General features: G+C 36.8%; 1 protein-coding gene across 1 annotated transcript in view; it reads right to left on the bottom strand.

Annotated features, from left to right (window-relative positions):
- Positions 1 to 25,000, bottom strand: part of GRIA2 (glutamate ionotropic receptor AMPA type subunit 2) — a 120,979-nt gene that overhangs the window by 3,405 nt on the left and 92,574 nt on the right. The window contains exons 7-13 of the mRNA XM_015568522.1: positions 22,019 to 22,186; positions 21,651 to 21,755; positions 20,891 to 21,001; positions 19,068 to 19,274; positions 18,199 to 18,569; positions 13,193 to 13,391; positions 19 to 266 (exon numbers count right to left, since the gene is read on the bottom strand). Coding sequence (XP_015424008.1) covers positions 19 to 266; positions 13,193 to 13,391; positions 18,199 to 18,569; positions 19,068 to 19,274; positions 20,891 to 21,001; positions 21,651 to 21,755; positions 22,019 to 22,186 — 1,409 coding nt within the window. The remainder of the gene's footprint in view (positions 1 to 18; positions 267 to 13,192; positions 13,392 to 18,198; positions 18,570 to 19,067; positions 19,275 to 20,890; positions 21,002 to 21,650; positions 21,756 to 22,018; positions 22,187 to 25,000) is intronic.

The following is a 25,000-nucleotide window of genomic DNA, read 5'->3' as shown; positions in this document are numbered from 1 at the left end:
TTATACTATTCCACCCACCTTAATGAGGATCCTTTAGGTGTGGCGATGCCATAGCCTTTGGAATCCAGGTTGCCACCAACTTTCATGGTGTCGCAAGGCTTCCTCTGCTCGATGTACTCATTCATGGTGGACTCCAGCAAGTAGGCGTATTTCCCTTTGGATTTCCGCACTCTCGCTACCCCTTCGGCCGTCGTCCTCACAAACACAGAGGGCTCTGCGCTTCGCATGTAGGTCCACATTTTATCAAACACTGCGATTTTAGATCTCTGCGGAGAAAGGAAGGGGCCAGGGAGAGTCAAGAGATGTGGCCCTAAACGTTTGTGACAAAACACCAAGGGCTGCAGTACTTTTCCAGCCAATCATAGTTGGTTCATAGAATAGGGGCAGGTCTTCCTCTTTTAATTCTTAGTCTTTCATAAATCTGTCATTTTTTTTGGTCAAGCAAAGTCCCTTTATATTTACAAGAACCTCATTTGTCATTTTGTTATGGCACAATTTAGCTATAGACTAAATACTATAAGAAGCAATCTGAAATTGTCACACTCCAAAGAAAGCTGAAAATACACTACACTACCTCTAGGAATAACTCAAACTAAGAGACTGTCAGAAGGCTGTCTTCACTGCTAAAATCCTAAATGAACTATTACTAATGAATGACAGAACAGGAGTGTGTGTCACATTAATGTGTCAGTCATATAAGTGGTAAAATCCTAATGTAACGCCAGTTACCTAAGGAAAACAATACTAGAAGCCTTTATTAAACTTGACTCAAATGTTTCTAGAATAACACTGATTTTTTCTAGAAGCATTTCTTTAGACATTGAAATTTTCTTTTTATTACACAGAAACTTTTTATTTTTAAATATTTAATGTTCATTACAATATAGAGTGGAAAAACAACATTCTTATGAGCAATCGATATGAAAGACAGACTGTGGCAGCAGTATAATTGAGGAAATATTTATCTTAATAAGTATTTATTGATTGATGATTCAAAAACAAAGACAGACATCAAAATAATCATTTAATACTTTATTCATAATAAAAAGGGAAGCTGAGCATAGAGTTGGGAAGTTATAGCTGTTGAATATCTGCTTTTCTATTCACAATTTTCTAAACTGACTTTAATCCCTTTGGAAAGATGACTGTAAATAATCCCTTGTATTATTCTAATATAGGAGGTTTGAAATGGAAACTTGAGATTGAAAATTTACTTTTAAGATTCATGAGGTGTTGAGCCTTGTTATTTGTTTGCATTTTACTTTTAAAATCATATAACCTTTGTCTTAGAGAAAAAAAGGATCAATTCATTGTAAGCAGCGATAATGTAAATGCAAATTTGTTTGGAATGCTTCCTTAGGGATTAAGGCAGCTTTTCCCATATAAAACACTCTATTTTAGTGAAAGTCCGGGGTCAAGTGTAAGTAAACAAAATGCAGAGTGGGTTTGTATCACTAACTTTGTCTGAGCATGAGGTGCTCAGATGGTGGCTGCATTTCTTCACTGTCTCCATCTGAATATTGAGAGAATCCATGGACCATGTCAGGCCAGTGGTCTATGCTGTGAGAAGACCCAGATGTCCTCCCAGAAGGATACTTTCACTCTAAATTTATAAACGTTCCTTACTTATCAGTAATAATTTGATCATCTAGTAATTTATCTAGACCAGTGATGGCAAACCTATGACATGCGTGTCAGAGGTGACACGTGAACTCATTTTTTTGGTTGATTTTTCTTTGTTAAGTGGCATTTAAATATATAAAATAAATATCAAAAATATAAGTCTTTGTTTTACTATGGTTGCAAATATCAAAAAATTTCTATATGTGACACAGCACCAGAGTTAAGTTAGGGTTTTTCAAAATGCTGACACTCCAAGCTCAAAAGGTTCACCATCACTGGACTAGACCATTCTTAAACATTTCTATTTCTAAACAATGCCCCTTCTTGAAATAACAAGATTGGGACCTTCATTACGACTCAATCAGACTTCCTCTCTGCTGTGAAAGCAGGTCTATAGTGTGAAACCTCCACTAGGACCCAACTACAGATGGCCAAGACTGTACTTTTTATTTACATGTTAAATCAAAGACAACTATTCCTTTCAGGAAGCATGATCAAGTTAATTTCCTCAGGATGGCATGCTCCATCACATTCTGATGAGGATATACGTAATGTCTTGATAAGAGAAGATGAATGATAGCCTGGTCAGGACAACCCTGTTGACTTCCTGTATTTCCTAAGGAGTAAGACTCTGAATATGACTATTCAAATCCCTTTCCATAGTCTGAGATTATTAATAGTCACATCAATCTGACTAATATATAACAACAAATAACAGTGTAGAATTTTAAAATTCTATTGTTAAGCATTGTTGGGGGACTGTTCCAAATACACTAACCACATCTGATATAATTATATCTTAAAAAAAGATTCCGTTTTTATGAAAGAAGCCAATAGTCATTTTAACTTAGTTTTAGTTCTTCCTCATATACAGTAATGCAGGCATTAATTTTTCTACCAGCTAAATAAGCCTTTTTATCTTTGGGGGTGGGGGAATGACATTGAAAAGGAAATTGTTATTATTCTTATGAAACACACTTAATCATGGATTTGTAGGAAATATTGGTACTTAATTCCAGATATTTTTCACCACTTAGGTTATTAAGTTTTATATGGTTAAATTAAAAAATACATATTTAGGGGAGAAACTAAGATGGCGGCAGAGATAAACACCGGGAAATTAAGGCCGCTCACAACAATTGATTAATACCTCAGAGAAACAATACGGACTTCATCCAGAACCATAGGAAGCCTGGCTGACTGTAAACTCTAAAAAAATACATATTTACTCACTGAATTCTAATAAATATCAATATACCTTCTCATAATGTCAGCAAGACTATTTTTTTTGCAAGAATGGGAATTCTAAATGATTTCCAAATACAGATGAGGTCCAAACAATATAGAGATTTCCAATGCCAAACATGATTCTATATCATGAGTGTCTTCATAAAATTTACTTTTAGAACTGTGCTCTCCTTGTGCTAATCTCTAATTTCATTTCAAACATGAATAAATCTACTTTTCATGAAAACCTCCCCTTTTTCTAGAAATATTACAATGTCTGAGGTAGTATAACCAGTAAGATGAAGGTAACTCTGTGATTGAAAGAACTTAACCAAAAGCCTCCTAAATATAAAGATTAGAGTGTCATAGTGTGAATTAATAACCTCTATTTTCTAGTCCATTTGGTTGACATAAAAATTTGTATTTAAGACAAAAGATGATTGTCCTTCCTTTAGGATTTTATCCTTCTGGCTGATTTGTTATCCTCCTTGTGGGACGCTAGCATGGCCCATTTTTTCATTATGGATGTCAGCAGACAAACTGTCCCTGCCAACCACTGGAGTTGGCAGACCAAAAATAATTCCACATCTCACATTATTCTTTTGGGTTTACAAATCTATAATTCCTACAAATATTCTTGTAAGTTTCTGAACTATAGTCATTTATTGGAAATAAGAATGTTAGCAATTCACTAATATACACTGGAATTTTGACTCTTAATAGTCATATTCTCCCCCCAGTAGAGTATATCTGTTATACATCTTTTTATTTGGATGTAATTTCCAACATAAACAATATATAGTCAAAATGAATCAAGGGAATCAACATGTGAGGCTCATTAGAACTTTTCAGCATCCCCGAATTGTCAACCTCTCTTTAAATGATGCTAAAATAATTGACGTTTAAAGATAAACTTCAATAGTTCACACAGCTATATATATTAAATGTGAATGGTCTTCAAATGTAAAATATTATAAACTTATTTTTTTAAATCTATTACAAAATGAGTTGTAGTAGGAGAAAAGCATGTAGCCCTACTATGCAGTCTAGACCAGGGGTGGAAAATTTTTTGACTCGAGGGCTACAATGGGTTCTTAAACTGGACCAGAGGGCCGGAACAAAAGCATGGATGGAGTGTTTGTGTGAACTAATATAAATTCAAAGTAAACATCATTACATAAAAGGGTACAGTCTTTTTTTTTAGTTTTATTCATTTCAAATGGCCGAATTCGGCCCGCGGGCCGTAGTTTGCCCACGGCTGGGACAGTAGTTAAAATGTCAGAGAAGGAAAGAACAGAATGCTTAGAGAACTAAGAAAATATAAAAAAGTATTAGAGTCATGAACTAAGAGAGGAAAAAGAATCAAAATATTTTTACAGAATGATATTAAATGCAACACAGATCTTACCAAGCTTGAAAATACACACACAACATTTCAATTTGGCCATAAGGGCATTAAGGGACCCTTCTAGAAAGGCATTTTTCACAGAGACTTATAAGGGAGATCAGATTTGAAAGAATAAAGGAAAAAGTGGCCAGAATGAAAAAAGAAGGCTCTAGTAAACAAATTTATAAACTTGCCCACTAAGGGAAAGGAACAAGAGAACGAGAAGATAAAAGAGAATGCTGTCATGAGGATATTTCAAACTTGAGGCAAAATTGAAACCAGAATTAAGGCTAGAGTCCATGGAGATGAAAAGCTAGAGATATTAAAGTGTAAGTTTTAGAGCAACATCTCAGATAATTAGAAAGAGATGTCAAAGGCCCAGATGGAGAGATTAACTTTACAAAAATAGGAATAACTATTCCTCTGACACTGGTGAATAGAACCTTGAAGATAAGAATAGAATTCTGTTAGTTAATATAAGAGCCGAATGGGCTTCCATACCTTTGTCCAATACTGAAAGAGATTGTGCTTTAATGGGATTATTCCAGTTAAAAAAACACAAAACACTCTAGTTAATGAGGATTTTGAAATTAAACATTATCTCTTCAAAATACTTGGAAAATATTTGATTTAGGTTATTTATAAAGGAATAGAAGATCCATCGTGTCCCCACTCCAGCAGCTTTCATTGCTACACTAAGAAAATGTACAGGGTGTCCCCAAAAATGTATATATACTATAAAGGCAGTGTTTATTAAAATACATTTCATTTTCAAAATGTATTAGAATCTACAGCTATTAGCTGGGAAAGTGTGTATACATTTTTGGGGAACACCTTATATATCAAGAAAACATAGTACTGTATTTATATTCCAATATACAAATTATTTTAAGGGTATGAGATGTTTTTATTTTTTTTAAATAATTCTTTATTGTTGAAAGTATTACATATGTCCCCCATTTTCACCCATTGATCCCCTCCAGCCCGCCCCACCTCTTCTGCCCCAGGCCTTCAGCACCCTATTCTCTGTGTCCATAGGTTATGTACCCTGTCCCTAGGGGGAGAGGGTACGAAAACATATGGAAATGCCAATTACACATTAAGCTGGAGATGTTTTAAAGCTTAACATGTAATTGGAATTTCTATATATTTTTGGACCTTCTCTTCCTAGGGAGAAGCCAAGAGCTGGGGATTTCTCCCAATTGCTCTGCACTGCACTGGGGATGGAACTGTGGTGAGTGAGTGTCACGAATTCTCTACCCAGTTGGACATGGCTGGTGTCACACTGGCTTTGTCTGTAGGAGCCTCTTAGATGGATTTCTCACAAAGAAAACTGGCCAGAGACATAGAAGCATGGAACAGACTGATGAATCTCAGAGGGAAGGTGGGGTGGGTGGGTGGAGAGAGATTAACCAAAGAATTTATATGCATAGTCTGAGGTGAAGGCCTCGGTGGGGCACAGGTGCGGGTTGGAGAGGGTCAATGGGGAAAACAAAGGGGACATCTGTTATACTTTCAACAATGAAGATAAATTTAAAAAGCAAGAACTGGTCAGTGACTTGTTTTTGAGTCAGTGTCTCTTTGTGGGGAAGGAGAGTCTGGGTCTTTCTATTTCAACGTCTTGCTGACATCTCCCCCTGGCTCTTTCTTCTTTAAAGGAAATCTTAAACATAAGTTTTCGGGACCCTGACACATTATTTGGCATTGCCAATTGCCGTGTTATTCCTACAGGCTCGTTTCTATATGAAAATAAGCAGCCACCTTTACTAGCAACTTGTTTTTGATGATCACTCAATATGATCGGGAGCATGTGTGATAGAAATGTGAACTGTCAATTACTTTAGTATCAAGTTTACCTTCAGATATCTTCTAAAGAATTCAGAAATTTACCAATAATATTTATAGTTCAGATTTTAATTCCAGTATATTTAAATGATTGCACCATTCTATTGCTCTTCTCTGCAGAGCTCCGGGACTGTGTTTATTACCATGGTAACTAGTGTGAGACATCCAATAGAGCGAGCAGAAATGATTCTCTTACATAAACACTAAAATAGAGTGAATTGAACACTACGTCTCATCTGAAGCACCGGTAGAGGCTTAAACAGGAATTCATCTTCTCTGAAGAACAGGAGTTTAAGTAGAGTTTGGGGATGAGAGACTAATCGCAAATTGTTTCTCCATTGTTTGACCTTTCTGCTAGAATAACTGTCCTCATGATCTGATGATAGTGTGAAAAGGGACATTATCTCTTTAACGTGGACAATACTAGAAAGCTTCCTGTAATCTGATTAGAGTCAAATGATGCATCCAGGGGATACTTCGAGCTCACACCTCCCCTCTGTCTTGCAAGGGTGGTCTCTAAATGAAGTGACTGGGTGGAAAGCGCACTGACATTTGCTTAGCATGGCCTTGGGAAGAAGAGAAAGACCAATTTAACATATATACCCTGGGGAGGGGTGACCCTTTGCACCATGATCATGATTCAGCAAGTACACATACCCTTTCTTGTTCCTCCCATAGCACTCTGATCACAGAAAACATTATTCAATATAGTTTCTCATACATTTATTTATATTCCTATGAATCTGGGAACTACTGAATGCACAGCAAGGTCCGTAAACTGAATACTAATTTGAAAGGAGACATTGGCAAAGTCTTCTAAAATGTTGACCTTTCCTGCACTGGTAAACTGGCTACATTTAGCAGAACTGACAGAACGCAGGCTTTCCCCAGGCAACTTAGGCAGGATGTCTCTTTAAAGTCTTTAAGAATTCAGTCCTATCCTCAGATGTTTTGTGGAAGGTGAGAAAAATTAAAATGTCAGAGCAAGGAAAACTGCCAACCAGCGAGGAAGTGATTTCAATGTGTCCTGGATCATCTAGAGAAGCCTTGGGCGATGCAGATTGTTATGCAATAATCAAGCTCCCCAAAACTAAGGAAGAAAAAGCTGTAATAGATATGACTATGACTAACCATGCATGAGTGACTCACAACACTTCTATAATGTGTTATTTATTCTAATTTATTCACATTCTGCATTTATTTAATACCTAGTATGTTAGAAGTCATTTAAGTGATTAAGCTTAAGTGAAAGGTCCATAAAGACTCTATTCTGGTATTACATATTTACATACATATGTGTGTACATATATATGTGACTGTACACTATTTCCAAAATATTTGGAAGATATAAAATGTATGTACATGTGTACTCATATATAGGAATCTAGAAGTATATATACATATAACATATATAAAACTAGAAGTATATACACATATTTCTTCCCACATGGAAATATGTGATAGATATAGGAAACTATGACAAAGAAATCATTAGCTATACCAGAAATAATGAAATAAGTAGGGAGAACTATCATAAATGAATAAAAATCCATTCAATAGACTATCAGTAAAGAAAGCATACTGTATTATTACTGAACACAAGTGATAAATGGAACAAAATGTAACTTTAATGAAATATCATTTAATGTAGTTCTATAGGGAAGCTGTTATATAATGCCTCATTTTTACTTATAATTATGTCAGTGCTTTAATATGCAAATATAAATAGGTATATCTAATGACACAGAGGGAGTTGAAAAAAGGTTGCTACCTTTAAAAATATAATCTAAACTATTATAATTATTTGGTAATTTTGATTATATAATATATATGTATGATCATAAATCATATATATAAGGAAAATTTCAAACTATTCCTTTCAGAACATCTGCATTAATACTATTTATCTGTCATTTATACTATTCGTGAACTCTGAGAAAAAATCTCTGATGCTGGGTAACAATAGTATAGTTTCCTGGATTATTATGAGACCGCACTTATCTTCTGAGAATGGAATAATTAACTTCATTTAACAAGAAGGGGGGTACCTTTATTAAATTCTGACAATGATTTAGAATTGCTTCCTTCCAAAGTCAGCACAGATAATGGAGATCACTTATTCAGAGGTTCCACGCTGTCCCTCAGCCTCCCAGAGAGGGGAACCAGAGGAAGTAAGTGACTGCAGTGTGGGGATTTAGGAGAGGCGTGGAGAAGCACTTTCTTCAGGAGGATAATAATTGGGCTTTCTAGAGTGACAGGCCAATGATGGGCTTACAAATAGAAGTAATTTCCTATCCTTGAAATCTATGTTTCTATAGGAACACAAAGCATACAGGTCCTCTGAAATTATTTTCTACACAGACTCATCTAAGATCTGTCCTCTTTTATTGAGAGAAGGGATTATCAAAATGTGAAAGTCTAAAAATAGTGGTTTATAATTGAAAGCCTAATTCTTTCTTAATTATAGGTATGCTACAGTGGCACTCTATAATTAGGGACAATCAGCAGCTCCAAAGTGAGTCAGGCTTTATCATTCACTCCGTACAAGGATGTATATGAGTTCCATAGCAGAAAACCCTGGAAGATAAAGATACAGGGTCTTTTTCCTCACACCTCTTGATGGTTACAAGATTGCCTTTCACTTACACTCTCTAACAGAACAAAGAGAATATCGTTCATGTTTTTCTACTGATTACCACTGATGGGATATATACTTTTTAAGGTTAAAATTTTAAAACTTAAATTGGAATTCTAATACTAATGCACACTCACTGAATCTACTAAATTAATATTAATATAACAGTTTGTTATATTATTTAACTGAAATCTGAAAATACTTTAGGCTTAAATTGAGTAATTGACATCACATACGGGCCTAAGAGATAGATCTCTATAAACAAGATGAAATATCCATCTTATAATTTGAAAGAAGTAAGGTGCTTTCACCCCCAACCCACCCCCCCAAAAAAATATGCTTTTAGGAAATATTAGTTAACATCGAGACAAAACACTAAATGTTTAGAATTCTGTTTTAAAACTGGCCATTTAATCTCTACATTGTCTTAAAATTATTTTTTCATTACTTTGCTATTTATATATCTTTAATTAGCCAATTACCCAACTTCTCAAATCAGTTTCTCCAAAGGCTAAATCCAAAGCTCTTGCTGTGGTAAGTACAGAAATTGGCTTGATAAACTCTGTGATAGTATAAAATTGTAAATAAAATAAACAATAAAATCCTAGTCATAAACAGTATAAGAAGGGGAAAGCTATCGATCAAGCCAAAATAAGCCATATTAGGAACATAAGATAACTGATAGAACTTTAAATATTAGCAGATGGTAAAAATGGTGAGAGTGTTTTCTTCTACATGTAATTAGCTGTCTTTGGTCTGAAAGTTAGTATAACAGACGGCCAGAGGACAAACTACAATAGGTGTCTTGAGTCTGGCTTCAGCCCACTCCATCTATATCTCCTTCCCTGGCAGATTGGCCACCATGATAATCTGCCAGCTTTTACCCTGTCTTGAATCCATCTTACAGGAGCCTTAAACATGACTAGCACTAAAGGACAGTTAAGAGAGAGGACGACCCAAGATATGTGGTGAATGTTATTTTTAGGAATAGATGCAAGGTAAATTTCCTCTGCAACACTTTCCACTAGAAGCTTAGAAATTTGGGCAGAGAGGAAGTTGAGAAAAGATAGCTGCCTTTAAAAGCATAGTTTCAGAGGCTGCTAGAATATTTTAAGTTATACATGTGGCTTTTATTATGTTTCTATTAAACAATGCTGAGAGTGGTCAATTTGTTGGCCTGAGTGTATAAATCTGCACATTTATATTTCATGCACTTTTCTGTGTGTTATATAGCTCACAATTTTTTAAAAAAAATTAAAAATGTATAATTTATTGTAAATCTTCAGTAATTGTGGATCTTATAGAGTACAGCATATATATGATCAGATGTATATTATGGAAAATTTCGCCTGAGTCCTTTCATTCAGACCAAAAGCCAAATATATACCTTAGGACTTCAGAGGAAAATATTAATAAAAAATCAATTATATTTTGCTTTTATAATGTCTATGAATTAGCTTTATCTTATTTTAAATAGCATAAAGAGAAGTTATTTTTTCCAAAGAGACTCTGTTTTAAATTCTTCATATACTTAGACAAGAAACTCTATGTGGAAAGGTGTGAGCCATGATGGATATGATTGGTAAGCCACAGATTCATAGAAAATATTCTTGGAAGTCAAAAAATTAATATTGTCCTTACTATCATCATCATGGTACCCGATTATCAAACATTAATAAAGTTAACAAAATTAATCAGAATTTAGCAGCACTGTTTTATTTAATCCAACTTTAAGAAACAAACCTTCTGTGTACATCATTTTCCAAATCACAACTATATTATATATTTTCAGTGGAGGTCTTAACATGGCAAGCTCCTATTCACTTTGGTGATGTGTGCTGTTGTTTAGCTTCCCTTTATTGGTACAAACAGAATAAATAGTGTGGTTTTGGGGTACTTTTGAGCCCATATCCTTCTTTCTCTAGACAAGGGAAAGCTGGCTGCGATGGTCTATGCACTGAGACCTCGCCACAGCTGATTTGACAGTTCCTTTTGAAAGTATGTTGGCAGGACCAGCAAAACCCTTCTTGAATTTCTATCATGATAATTCTCTAACATTACATAAGCCAACAAAACAGAGCATGGAGCAGCAGAATAAATTCAGGGAACTTCCTCTTCAAGGAAAAATACTATATGAAAAGAACCCTTTAGGAGTAAGAGGCCTCTGCACACTGAAGAGCTACCTGAATTTGGACAATATTCAAATTTATCTGAGATATAAATCATGGTTTTTATGGAATTAGTACACTGAAATACAAAAATAAAAGAGTAGCAGCACTCTTTTGCCCACAGTCATCTAGCCTTTTCATCTTGTTTACTAGGGAATTTGCATATCTTGGCATCTTGGTAATTATGGCATGTTTCTATGAATGACTGAGTTAAGGTATACTGAAAAGCTCTGGGAACTTGAATATGCCATAGTTGAGAGTATTTGGTTCTATTGTTGTCCAAACAAGCTAATGACAGTAACTCTCAAAATATGTATACTCACCTAGAAGTGAATATCTGGAAACGTTTAAGATCGTTTTAATCATATAAACAGTACAACTTTTTCATTCATAAATCTCATGTATTTCAAGAAGGAAGAATACTAGTAAAATATGTAATATTTTTGCATCCTCTTGGGATGCAAATAACGAAAAATGCTTCAAAATACACTGCTAATTAAGAATCATACAATATTCTAATTTAGTTCAATAGATTATTATGATCAAGTTAGAGCACTATGTTATATTAATAGTATTTAAACACATTATATATATGGTTGGAAGTGAGAGTAAATTGTCATTAGTAGTAAACCTGTATTACAACATTCATATGTAGAACTGCATTAAAGTAGCTGCTGATAGATTGACCACACTTCTGCATTTAAATTGCAGTGCCTAATGAAAGCATTAAGCTTCTAAGTCCAACAAATTCCAGGTTATTATCTGTTATCAGCTGTGACTGCCTCCAACCACTATTTCTCCTAACTTCAAGTTATTTGGAAAAAGAGACCAGATGCCAATGTAGGGTGAAACAGTCTTCAAATTATAATCTGCTTCAACTGAAAATGGAATTCTTTAACCCTAATTCTCAAGTAAAATGGCCTAGCTCTCACTCAAATAAACTCAGATACGTTCAAAGGTATTTGTGGATTACCAGAGATCATCATATATCATATATATTGGCTTTAGACCTAAGTTTATCAGCTGTATTTAAACATTTTAATAGATTGAGTTCATATATAGAGATAATAGTATAATAAAATAAAATTATACCAACATCAGGTTATTGGGTTTGTCCTATAAACAGAGATCATAAGGCCACTGATTTTTTTAAAGGTAAAATACATTATAATTACACTGTGCATTTTAAAAAGCTGAAGGCCTTTGTTAGCCTTTTTCTGGAGAGTTTGACAGAAAATTCAGAATTTTCACATTTAAACATAATCTGTTTTCTGACATAAAATTAGCATAACTGATTTGAAAGTGAGTTTTCAACTGTAAACTATGTACAATAAATGTCATACTTAAAATCAAACAAAAAAACACCATTTTGTTTTAAAAATAATACCAATCTATACTTAACTGTACTTTGCTTCAATTTTGTTCCAAAATTGCAGTCAAACTTTATAAAACTAATATTTCATTGCAATATTGTGTTTTTATCCAAATAAGTGAGGAATCAGAAAACAGATGAGGAAGAGCTAAGTGTAGGAATAGGGTAAGGAGGGGAATGGGGACGAAGCCAAGAATGGAAATGGGATGGAAGGAGACTGGACTTGGGGTGGTAAACACACAATACAACATGCAGATGATGCCTTGTGGAAGTGTACACCTGAAACCTATATCATTTTATTAACCAACTAGAGGCCTGGTGCACAAAAATTTGTGCACTCGGGGGGTCCCTCAGCCTGGCCTGTGCCCTCTTGCAGTCTGGGACCTCTCAGGGGATGTCCACCTGCTGGCTTAGGCCAGCTCCCCAGAGTATCAGGCCTAAGCTTGCAGTGAGACATCCCTCTGGCAGCCCGGGAGCCCTTGGGGGATGTCCACTTGCCAGCAGGGAGCAGGCCTAAGCTGCAGTTGGACATCCTTACCGCTGCTGAGGAGGTGAGAGAGGCTCCCGCCACCACAGCTGTGCTGGCAGCCGTCAGCCTGGCTTGTGGCTGAGCAGAGCTCCCCCTGTGGGAGTGCACTGACCACCAGGGGGCAGCTCGTGCATTGAGTGTCTACCCCCTGGTGGTCAGTGTGCATCATAGTGACCAGTCATTCCCAGTTGTTCTGCTGTTAGGATCAATTTGCATATTACCCTTTTATTATATAGGATGTCACCCAATCAATTCAATAACAAAAAGAATGGAAATGGAGTTAGAGACAGAGGTGTTTACTTGCACATAGCACCTTCGTACAGACCTTGAGAGGCAAAGAGGGACAACGTGGAAATAGGTTAAACTTTAAGAACAAAAGCAGAAGGTACAAAGCAGAATCTCTTACCCTGAAAAACTCTTTAGTGGAGCCAGAGTCTAATGTTCCATAAGCAATTTCTGTTTGCTTAGAAAGATCCTCGGCACTTTCGATGGGAGACACCATCCTCTCTACAGTCAGGAAGGCAGCTAAGTTAGCCGTGTAGGAGGAGATTATGATCAGGGTAAAGAACCACCACACACCTCCAACAATGCGCCCAGAGAGGGATCTAATAACAAGTATGAAATGGATTTGTAAAGTGAAATGAATGACCTAAAAAAAACAAGTTAGCAGTATTATGCAAATATTAACTTACAGGGACATAATTTCTACTTTTAAATATATCTGCACCTTAATGAAACTGGAAATCATTAAACATTCTGGACAAGGAATACAGATTAACCAGATTTGGTGAGGTACCCAGAAACAAACACTTTCAGATTCTTCCATAGTTATCACGCCCAAATTGTTTGTGGTATGACATCTCCTAACAAAGCAATTCAAGAACTGTGCACATAATCCATTCAATGCTCATTCTACTTTATCCACTCAGGTCATAAGCAAACATGAACAATACAATCTAAGATCACCAGCAATATTCAGAACAATGTTGATAAACAACCAAATGTTAAAAATAAGAGTATGCATCATAGATATAGCTTTAAACACTGGAAAAACCCTCCCTTTGATTCAGCCCATGAAGCTTCAAACCCCTCAAAAAATAAAAAAAAGATCCAAAATTTCATTAGTTTTTTGTTTGTACCAAAATGTGGGTTTTAGATGCAGGATAGGATAGTAGATGAAAAAAGAAATGTCAACTACAAACAAAGGTATGAAACAAAATATAATTCTAAATGAATAAAAATTAGATGTTTCATGGCATGGGCAGTTATCACCCTGTTCCTCTGTGGCTCCTGCTTAAGAAAAGAAAGCTCAAGGACAACAAATTAGACACAAAAGTTTGCCAAGATATAAAATCCTCATGGCCATAAATTCTTACATAAAATACTTTTTAAAAGCATAATAGATTCCCAATAATTTACTTTAAACCCTAGATAGATAAATACATATACATGTACATACAGAAGTAAATGTGTACTATGCTATTTAAAAGAAAACTTGGTGGGATTCTACATATAAAGGCATTTAAATAATATTAACAAATTGCCGAAACCGGTTTGGCTCAGTGGATAGAGCGTCGGTCTGCGGACTGAGGGGTCCCGGGTTCGATTCCGGTCAAGGGCATGTACCTGGGTTGCGGGCACCTCCCCAGTGGGAGATGTGCAGGAGGCAGCTGATCGATGTTGCTAACTCTCTATCTCTCTCCCTTCCTCTCTGTAAAAAATCAATAAAATATATTTTTAAAAAAATAATATTAACAAATATAACTTTCTTTGCTAACTGCTGTGTCTAAAATTTTGATTTGCTACAGTGAAGAGGAAATACTTCTAAAAATGTAAATCACAAAAATTTGGCAATTTATGACCTAAATCAAACTTTCTACAATTAACAGTAAGAAATATATTTTCTGATGATTCACAGATACTATATCAAATTAGTGGATAATATTTGTCGAATAAACTACTTAAGCAGTCAGGGAAAAGAGGGGGAGCTCATTTAAAACTAACATTTTTTTTTAAGATAAAACACATTTGTTGCTAAAATAAAAAAGGAGAGAGGGAGCAAGCAGTGAAAACAGAAAGAATGCAATTAAGAGCCTTTATCACAGTCTTTAAGAGATGCAAAGAATTAAATAGCCCTGACCAGTTTGGCTCAGTGGATAGAGCACTGGCTTATGGACTGAAGCGTCCTGTTTGATTCTGGTCAAGAACATGTACCTCGGTTGCAGGCACCTCCCCGGCCTGGGCCCTGGTCGGGCTCCTGCAGGAGGCAAACAATCGATGTGTTTCTCTCACATCGATATTTCTGTCTGTCTTTCCCCCCCTCCTTCATTCTCTCTAAAAATCAATGGAAAAATATCCTTGGGTGAGGACTTAAAATATAAATAAATAAATATGACAGGATGAAAAGTTAAACACTACTCATTTATATTCTGAAAGGATATTAAATATATTTTAAATTTGGGAAACCCTTATTTAGACATAACTACTCTCAAAATGTTCATTGTTTCTTCCACATAATGGGAGGTATAATTAGATGGCATGTACCCTGTATTTAAGAGGGCAGATTCTATACCTTACTGCTCAAACCCCTTAAACAAAACCAGTTACATAGTAATTGCTTTTAACACTATACATTGCATGTTAGTTTGCAATATATTTGAGAATCATATTTAAAAATCATTCTCTTCCAGTTGTAAAATAGACATAAGATAAAGACATAAGTTGTTCTATAATTAAGTGGTTAAATCCTATTTAATGAGATTAAATATGCTAATTTATTTAAAGCGTACAAAATAAAGAACTTATTGGACTTATACATCATTCAAACAGAAATTCTTGAGCATTTTATTATTTACTTGTTAGTGTTTTCAAAGGATCAATTAATGTTTTTGAAAGAGTTCCTGAAAATTTTTTATGCAGAGGGCAAATTCAATTTTATGTTTTATGGTAACAGACAAAAACAGTTTTTCTAATTAAATGCAAAAATTTAACCTCTCATCATCTGTACTAAAAGAACCAATGAATGCACATAATGTAACATTTCTTTTTTCTCTCTAATATTTTTAAATGGCAATACGTATGCTTATTCATTTGAATCCTTTAGAGATAGGGTAGGGGAAGAGAAACAGGAAAATAAAAAGCCAACTTCTGAGCATTTTGCTCTCATGATTTCTGTGGTTCTAGTCTTCAGAAAATTATAGTTAACATATTCCAAATTTGATTTCAGGCAAGTGACCAATTCAATTCAATAAATCATTCCAGATTAAAATTTAAATGTTGCATTAATATTAATAATATAGTTCTATATCAGATGTTACTTGGAAGGAAATGATAAATATCTTTTAAAATATTTAAAGAGCATCTCTAAAGTGATCTGTACATTTCATGCATTATGATGATGATGATTTTAGATGTTAAGCTGCTCTATTCTTTTCTAAACTGGAGTAAGTAATGATCACTGCATTTGAAATAAAGATAATTTGGTTCATTAAAAGTCACTAAATTTGCCAATATTATGTAATATATTCAATTTTAAAAGCACATTTAACATAAGATGAAATATATATGCTGAAAATCTTTAATAAGTGAATTTGCCCATATATTTTTGTAGCAAAAAGAAATCAATTAAAAACCAGGAAAAAAATATACTATCTAAAATATATCTTACCAGAAAATAAAAATTATGACATGTTGAACTTGTAATAAAATCAACAGTGCACAAAAAAATCATGTTTTAGGAAGCAGGCTTATTGAAAATTAGAAGCTATCCTTATGTCATGGTGGGCCCTGGAATAACATGGATTGTTAGATGTGCCCTGTGCTCCAGCTCCCAGGTGTAAATATGTTTTCTGCTCCTCGATGAGGACTGGACACCAAAACAACCTCCTTCAGAGCCATGATGGACATGGAGCAGGGTCCATCTATGGGAAGCCAGGTCAATGTATCCTACTCCATAATATCTCCCTACACTTTTCCCTCCTAACTCATAAGGCAGAGCATAGTTTATATCACTCTAATATCATTGCCTTATGTCTCAGAAATAGGGTAATATTATGCTTCAGTAGCCTTCTTACCAAAAATGAATCATTTTGTTATTTTTGGACTAGAGTGTTCTCTGAGATCTAAATTTGGTATTTTTTTCTAATTCATTATTAGAAACTTCTCTTTGTGTCTTCATCTTACATCAGATATAGAATTAAAACTAAATATAGAGTTATAACTCTGAGTCCTATATATCTTGTCAGAGAGCATCAGAAATACCATTGGCATGTTACTAATTTAATGTACTTCTACAGACTAGGAAATATGATTAGATTAAGATTGTTTAGAACAATATATTTCATAAAAATTTGACCTATCAGAAAAGTGATTGATTATTTCTGGGTACATTATATTTTCTTTATCTCACTAGGTGGAGTACAAAATAAAAATTGCAAAACATACAAATTTTTTAGCTTCTCATATATTTTTTAAGTTAATCACTTATTTCCCCCAAAAGTGCCAAAAAATTAACATAATGAAATAGTTTTAGAAAAGTCACCCTCTTCTCTAGTTATTAAAATATCCCATAGAATCAAAGGAGGGTAATCAAACCCAATTTAAAATATGCCAACAGAAATCATTTAGGCTTTAAATATGAAAGCAAGCACACTAGAAATGGTATGGTTTGTTCTTCAGAAGAGCAAAATATGTCTGTCATTCTTATTCCATGTATATAACATGAACAAAAGCAATATATGTTTTGTGATATACCCATCATATTTAGGCATTCTAGAGTAGGAATTAACATATCATAATGTGAAGAGAGGTGTATACACGAATTTCTTCCATGATGTATATATTGCAATTCAATTATTACCCAACCATGTGTTCCTGAATATTTTTAAAATGTTATTATAATGTCCTTTAAATTCAGCAACCTAACCTTAAAAGAAGCAAATTTTATCATCTTTTCCACACTCTTGCGATGAGCTTATGATGGGAAAATAAAAGAGATGGGATGTGTGCCAATGAAGTTTTGTAAAGAAGCTCTTGCTTTTGTAGTTTATATGTAATATTGCCCATCTTCCCATATACAGGTCTGTGGATCAACACACAGATGACTGTAAAATGAGAATATGCAGCAAAAACACGGTACCCCTCCAAGAAGGCATGGAATGATAGGAACCTTATGCATTTTACAGCCTCTCCATGGTGTGTATAATTTCACCAGGGAAATATAAGGTCAACATTCAAAGAACATTGCTCAAATATTTCACAGGCTTATGCCGATTTTAAATATCTGCCCTTGAGTCTTAAACTGCTTGGACAGGTAATCGGCGGCTGTTAATTTCTTTCGAGTGAATTTATAAACACCACGAATGCCTGCATGAGACCTAAAATGCACAAAGTTGAAGCAGGTGAGTAACCAACCTTGGCGAAATATCGCATCCTTGCTGCATAAAGGCACCCAAGGAAAACCAGAGACTATTAAAAATCCCAAATTCATTAGTTGATTCACTACTTTGTGTTTCTCTTCCATCTTCAAACTCCTCAGTGTGCCACTCGTAGGGGCTAAATCTGCTGACCAGGAATAAAACTACACTGACCCCAATGTAGGCAAAAACAATGCACATCCAGATTTCATAGGCTAAAGGATCAAGAAATGAAAACACTCCTGGTTTGGACTTCTGAGGCTTCTTGATCATGATAGAGATCCCGAGGCTCATAAAGGGCTTTGAGAAGTCAATCACCTCTTCTCTCACAAGGGTGATAGTTAATGGAGCAATTGCAATATCAGCTTTCTGTAAGGGAAACAAAGGAAGGTAATAGTACCTAGAGTCATGGTCAGAAAGGAATCATGGTTATATTCTTGGATCAAAAGGGAAGGAAAGGAAATCAAGGACTTGGCCATAATTATTTCCCTGGTAGATTCCCAGTAACGAATAAACAACAACAACAACAAACAATTGGTTCCACAGATAACCCTCCTTTTGATAAATACATAGTACACCCATCTGGCTTGATTATGCTAATTCCATCCTTACACTGCATCTGTGCCTTTGCCACCATTGCACAGCATATGGCCCAGATGCTTCGAGACAGATGCCTGTCTCACTTAATCTGCACGTTTTCTTCGTACTTCATCTTTAATCTTCAAATGTTCACAAGGACATAAGATAGCATTCTTAGAGTAAAGTGGGAAACCAACAACCTCAGACGAAGGTACTTTGCAGGGAGGGAGGCATTCTGTCAACAACAGTTCAAATGGAATCACTTGTTATGAGAAGAGCTATACTTACCCCATAGACAAGTTCTCCAACCATCCCATTCCAAATTTTCGTGTCTGCATCCCTGGCCCCATACTTGCCATCCCCAACAATTGTCAGCTTGTACTTGAACCCACAATGTTTGGCGATTTCTGCAGCCAAGTCAACACAGTAGCCCTCATAGCGTTCATTGCCATCAAGCATTTCATGATTTTTCTTCATCATAACATATGGAGATTCCTATATGGAAAGACAGTGCTTTAGTCGATTAAAATAGCTTTGTTATTTACTCTCTGAAACACATTTTCTAGTTTAATAATTACCCCTTAGCCAGAGACATTGCAGAATCCTATATAATAAAGAGCTAATATTCTAATTAGACTGGACTGCGGAACAACCTTTCAGAATGCCCAGTGGGCAAGGGGGGGCAGGCCCACGAGGCAGCCGGGGCCGCGAGGGCCAAGCCCCTTGCATGAATTTCGTGCATTGGGCCTCTAGTATAAAAGAAGAGATTAAGCATAATCCTTCTGAAAAAAGTCCTCAAATATCTCTCATTACATTTCAATAGCATGGCTTGTATCTAGCCATACCAAAGTAAACTAGAGACTCAAAAGCACAAACTGTCGGCATGCCCCCTTGTCTTGTCTGTAATTCCTAGGGTTTAGAAAGGAAGAATTCTGCTCAACAGCTGTTTAATTCAACTCTGGATCCACCACACGCTTATTCTATGTTAAGGCTATGCCAACCCCAAGAACCACCATTCACCCAAAACCCTATTTCACCGCTACTTCAAGCATAGGGTTCAAGCATGGCCAGTGACATATAGGCTGCAAAGATCATCTCCACGGTGAAGTTCTGATTCTACACTCTCACGTTTTAGGTCTTGCTTCATCTATGAGATAAAATATCCTAGAATGATACTACAAGGGTAGCTAGTAGCTTCTCCTTGCAAACATAGGAAATAGGAAGCATGAAAAAAATGATTCAACATAGCCCCAAATTTTCCACTGAAAAGTGGCACCAAGAATACATGGAGTCTCCGTGAGATGGTTCCTCTCAATGGCATGATTAAGGCAAAATTCTGCAAATGTGTAGCTTAGACTTACTAAGATATTTCTACATGCCAGCCAATGTTTTTATCCAAATCATTGTTAGCCTTTCTATATTTTCTCAATATTGTTAGGCTAATGATTTCCACAAAATCCCACATCATGGCTTAGCAAAATAAAATAAAATAGTTTGATCACAAAAGTATGTACTATTAGTGAACCCCATTTCCTCTATTTCATTTCACCAACAGCTTGCTATGGTGATCTAATCTCCTTTCCATCTACCCCAAACCTCAATGTTCAAGATCCAGTCAATTTTATCTCAGGCATTCAATGCACATTTATTTAGCACAGGCTATTGCCAACTACCGTGTTGAGACTTGTAGTTAAAAAGAAGGGAGATCAATCTTGCCTTTAAGGACTTCATCTTTTATTACGAAGAAAGAGAGGTTGGCAACATTATTAAAACTTGTAAGAAATGTAAAGATAAAATATACCCACAATGGTATGGAAATGGAAAAGTAAAGCGTCTGAGCAAACACAAGGCCTGCTCTTTAAGATTTTACCCAGTTGTAAAATCTGGGGTATGCGCCAAGTTATGAGTTGTCTGTGAAGCTAAGAGGTAGCTTCATGCTTTAGTTAGTGCTTGTGTAGTCCTTCTGCAAGAGTAAATACTCAATGAATGATTGAAACATTGCAAAAGCAACACTATGATAGTAATTGCCCTAAAATATAATCAGCAATTCTATTTGGCACTACTTTTCATAAGAAAAATAAAGTATAACATAGGATTATGTAGCTAATTACCAAAATTGTAGTGACAACAACAGTCTTGTTCTCAAGCCCAGAGGTGTCGTTTCCAGAAGGTAGCTCAGTAAGGGTAACAACCATTTTGTCCACTTCACTCCAGTATCCAATCTGAAAACAGTTACAGAAGGTAGGCAAATAGATAAATGACTTTTTTTTATTAGCAAAGCATTTAATTATTTTCTAATCCATGCCTGAATCTGAAGTTATCCTATATTAACTAGGCTTCTAAACACTGATGTGTCCTTGATATATGTGAATCTAATAGGAACAGAAAGGGACTATAGAACAAACTATTCTTAAAAGCAGTTTGTCTTTTTATGTTCATTTGTCTTATTCACCAAGGATCATTTGTTTGGGAGTGATCATATAGAAATATAAGTAAAATCCAAAGAGTGGCATTTTGGTCATAAAAGTAAAATAATATATATTGAACAGTAGTGGTTATGTTTTGTCTTCTGAACCGTGAACTTTCAGCAATAGTTCTTTTTCTTCTCAGCAAATTCTTTTTTCCACCATGGTCTAAAAGAAAAGTATAACAGTTCTATTTAAAGATTACTTTTCAGTATTACTTACCAGAAGTGAATAGATTTGAAATAGAAAAAAACAACAACACCACACATTTAAAAACATGTCTGGTTCCGGAAGTTAAGCTCGATGTGAATACACATCTTCAGGACTCTTTGGATGATGAAGGGAGGGGTTAGCTAACTCACCTTCTCACACAGAGAGAACTGCCTTTAAATCACTAATGATTTACCTTCCGGGGCCCATTTGTTTTGAGCTCCATGATGTTAATTGTATAGTTTATTCTTTTTCCATTCTGGTCAAACTTTATATTTCCTGAGAGACCTTCAACCTGAACCTAATAAAGAAATGGGAAGGGAGCACAGTTACAAATTTACTTCAATGAAAGACACAAACTGTGCAGATTACTCTCACTGGGCTCAAGTCCAGAACACTACATTTATACAGTTTCTTTTCAACCTCCCACCCGCCTGTGTGTAGTTAGGAAAGAATACTCTCTCTATATTAAACATAAGGAATAAGAGAAGGATGACTGATTCAGCAGAGAAAAAAATGAGAGCCATTGTTAAATCACATGAACAACTGTGTTGAGTGACTGACCTGTTTGAGGGCCCTTTCTATTTCTACACCTTGTCCCCAGGGGACTGCGGGGTTGGCCAGACAGTCTCCCGCGTTCCCCCTTCGGGAGATTTCAATTCTCTGCTTCCGGAGGTTGCGGAAAGCTTCAGTCATCACTTGAACAGCATCATAGGTCAGGGCAGAAGTATACTGAAAAATATCACACACATTTCATGAGAATGGGAGAAAATTCAACCTCACACTGCAGTTGCCCACCATACAATACCATTATCAAGTCCAAGAATTCAGACACTGTCTGTGCATCTAAACTTAAGAATCTGAGAGAAGCGGTACAGGATATTGGGACTGTGGGAAGTATCTTGACGTGCAACATTTTCTGTTAATATATCAGTTTTTTCAGGTGACACCTTTTATAATAATTATGCCAATGTTTTTGTCTTTTTCTAGTTTCTTTTTAAAATATATTTTATTGATGTTTTACAGAGAGGAAGGGAGAGGGGTAGAGAGTTAGAAACATCGATGAGAAACATTGATCAGCTGCCTCCTGCACACTCCCTACTGGGTATGTGCCCGCAACCAACGTACATGCCCTTGACCAGAATTGAACCTGGGACCCTTGAGTCCACAGACCGACGCTCTATCCACTGAGCCAAACCGGTTAAGGCTCTCATCAGTTTCTTATTAGAGCACCACTCTGGTGATACAGAAAATTATCAAATCAATCAATAAATGTTTCTCCACTGTCTACTGAGAAATTCATGTGGCAATAAGGAAAACATACTGATCAGTTTCATCATTCTTCATCTCTAAACAACCTTACTGATGCTCATGTAGACCTGCAATGGACTTTAGAGTATTTGTTTCTAATGTCCCCTAAATGTTTATGGTAATCAAGTTGAACTACCACCAAACTTCATAATTTCTATGCCCCCTCATGCTTCAACAGTCTATGATAACATTGGTTCCAAACCAAGGTATTCAGATCTCATTGGCACAGCAAGGTTATTGCAGGTGCTAAGAACCAAGCAAGAACAAAACAAAACAAAACTACCCGTGTATTAAGCATTGCCTGTATTATTATGTGAACACTAGAGGCCCGATGCACGAAATTCATGCCGCAGCTCAGCCCTTGCAGCCCCAGCTTCATTCAGAAGGTAATCCAGAACGTCATTCCGCTGTTCGGCCATCAGGTCTAATTAGCATATTAAGCTTTTAATAAATAAATTATATATATACTAGAGGCCCGGTGCACAAAAATTTGTGCATTCGGGGGGGAGGGGATCCCTAGCCCGGCCTGTGCCCTCTTGCAGTGTGGGACCCCTCGGGAGATAACGCCCTGCTGGCTTTGGCCTGCTCCTGGGTGGCAGAGGGCAGGCCCAATCCCTAGGAGCAGGCCCTGGTTGGGCTCAGAGCAGGGCTGGTTGAGGAGTTGGGGCGCCGCCCCATCACACACAGAGCAGGGCCGATCAGGGGGTTGGGGCGCTGCCCCCTGTCACACTGATCCTGGTGCCGGGAGGCCTCGCAGCTCCGCTGATCCCGGTGCTGGGAGGCATATTACCCTTTTACTATATAGGAGAGAGGCCTGGTGCATGGGTGGGGGCCGGCTGGTTTGCCCTAAAGGGTGTCCTGGATCAGGGTGGGGGTCCCGCTTGGGTGCCTGGCCAGCCTGGGTGAGGGGATGATGGCTGTTTGCAGCTGGTCACACACCCTTCGGGGTAAGGGTCCCCATTGGGGTGCCTGGCCAGTCTGGGTGAGGGGCTGAGGGCTGTTTTCAGGCTGTGACTGAAGCTCCCAACCGCTCCTTTTTGTCTTTTTTTAAAATTCTGGGCCAGCTTTAGCTCTGAGGCTCGGCTCCAGTTCTGAGGCCTCGGCTGCTGAAAGCAGGTATCTGGTTTGTTTGTGTTCTATAATCGAAACACTGTTTCAACTCCAGCTCTGAGATCCTGGCTGGCTGAAAGCAGGTTTCTGGGGGTTTGTTTAGCTTCTATATTTGTAACAATGTTTCAAACTGCAAGCTCTGAGGCCGGCAGCGGCAGGCGGGGAACATTGGCTTCCTCCATCACTGCAGCAAGCAAGCCTCATGTTCGCTTCAAGCTGCCTGGTTGCCGGTCGCCATCCTTGCTGGCAGTTAATTTGCATATCGCCCTGATTAGCCAATGGGAAGGGTAGTGGAGGTATGGCTAACTACCATGTTTCTCTTTTATTAGATAGGATATTTATATACACACACACACACACACACACACATATATATATATATATATCCATCCATCAAATATATGCTGCTGCTGCCAGTAAAAATAAATCACATCCTATATAATAGAAGTCTAATATGCTAAGTGTCCAGTCGACTGGGCAGCCATTCAACCAATCAAAGTGTAATACGCTAATTCTATTATAAGGCTGCTCAGCCGCTCTCTATGACATGCACTGACCACCAGGGAGCAGATGCTCTGACCAGTAGGTTAGCTTGCTGCTGGGGTCTGGCAGATGGGGACTGAACTAGATGGGCAGGACATGCCCTGGAGCCCTCCTGCGGTCCCTCCCTGCTGGCCAACCTCCTGCGTCCCTTCCTGGCCCCGATCATGCACCGGTGGGGTCACTTGGTCTGGCCTGTGCCCTCTTGCAATCTGGGACCACTCGGGGGATGTTGGAGAGCTGGTTTCAGCCCAATCCCACAGGCCAGGCTGAGGGACCCCTCTGGTGCATGAATTCGTGCACCAGGCTTCTAGTTTTAACATAAAAGCTTTAAAGAATGCTGAGGAAATGTCTGTTATTGAGTATTTCCAATCTGTAGGTAACAAAAGTACAGTGTGACTGGGGGTGAAAAGTACATTATCATATTGACTTTGTGAAACTCTAAAATTCTTAACCATGAGTCCAAAATGAGCACTTAATGTTTCTAAACAATCCTCCTTTCTTTAATGACTTAGTTCTTCCACTCTCAAAAATGACTATAGTATTTTATAACTTCTTTTATCTTCACAAATACCCAAACTTCCG

The sequence above is a fragment of the Myotis davidii genome, unplaced genomic scaffold, assembly GCF_000327345.1.
Source record: "Myotis davidii unplaced genomic scaffold, ASM32734v1 scaffold392, whole genome shotgun sequence".
NCBI lineage: Eukaryota > Metazoa > Chordata > Mammalia > Chiroptera > Vespertilionidae > Myotis > Myotis davidii.
This window is presented reverse-complemented; position numbering and strand designations above follow the sequence as displayed.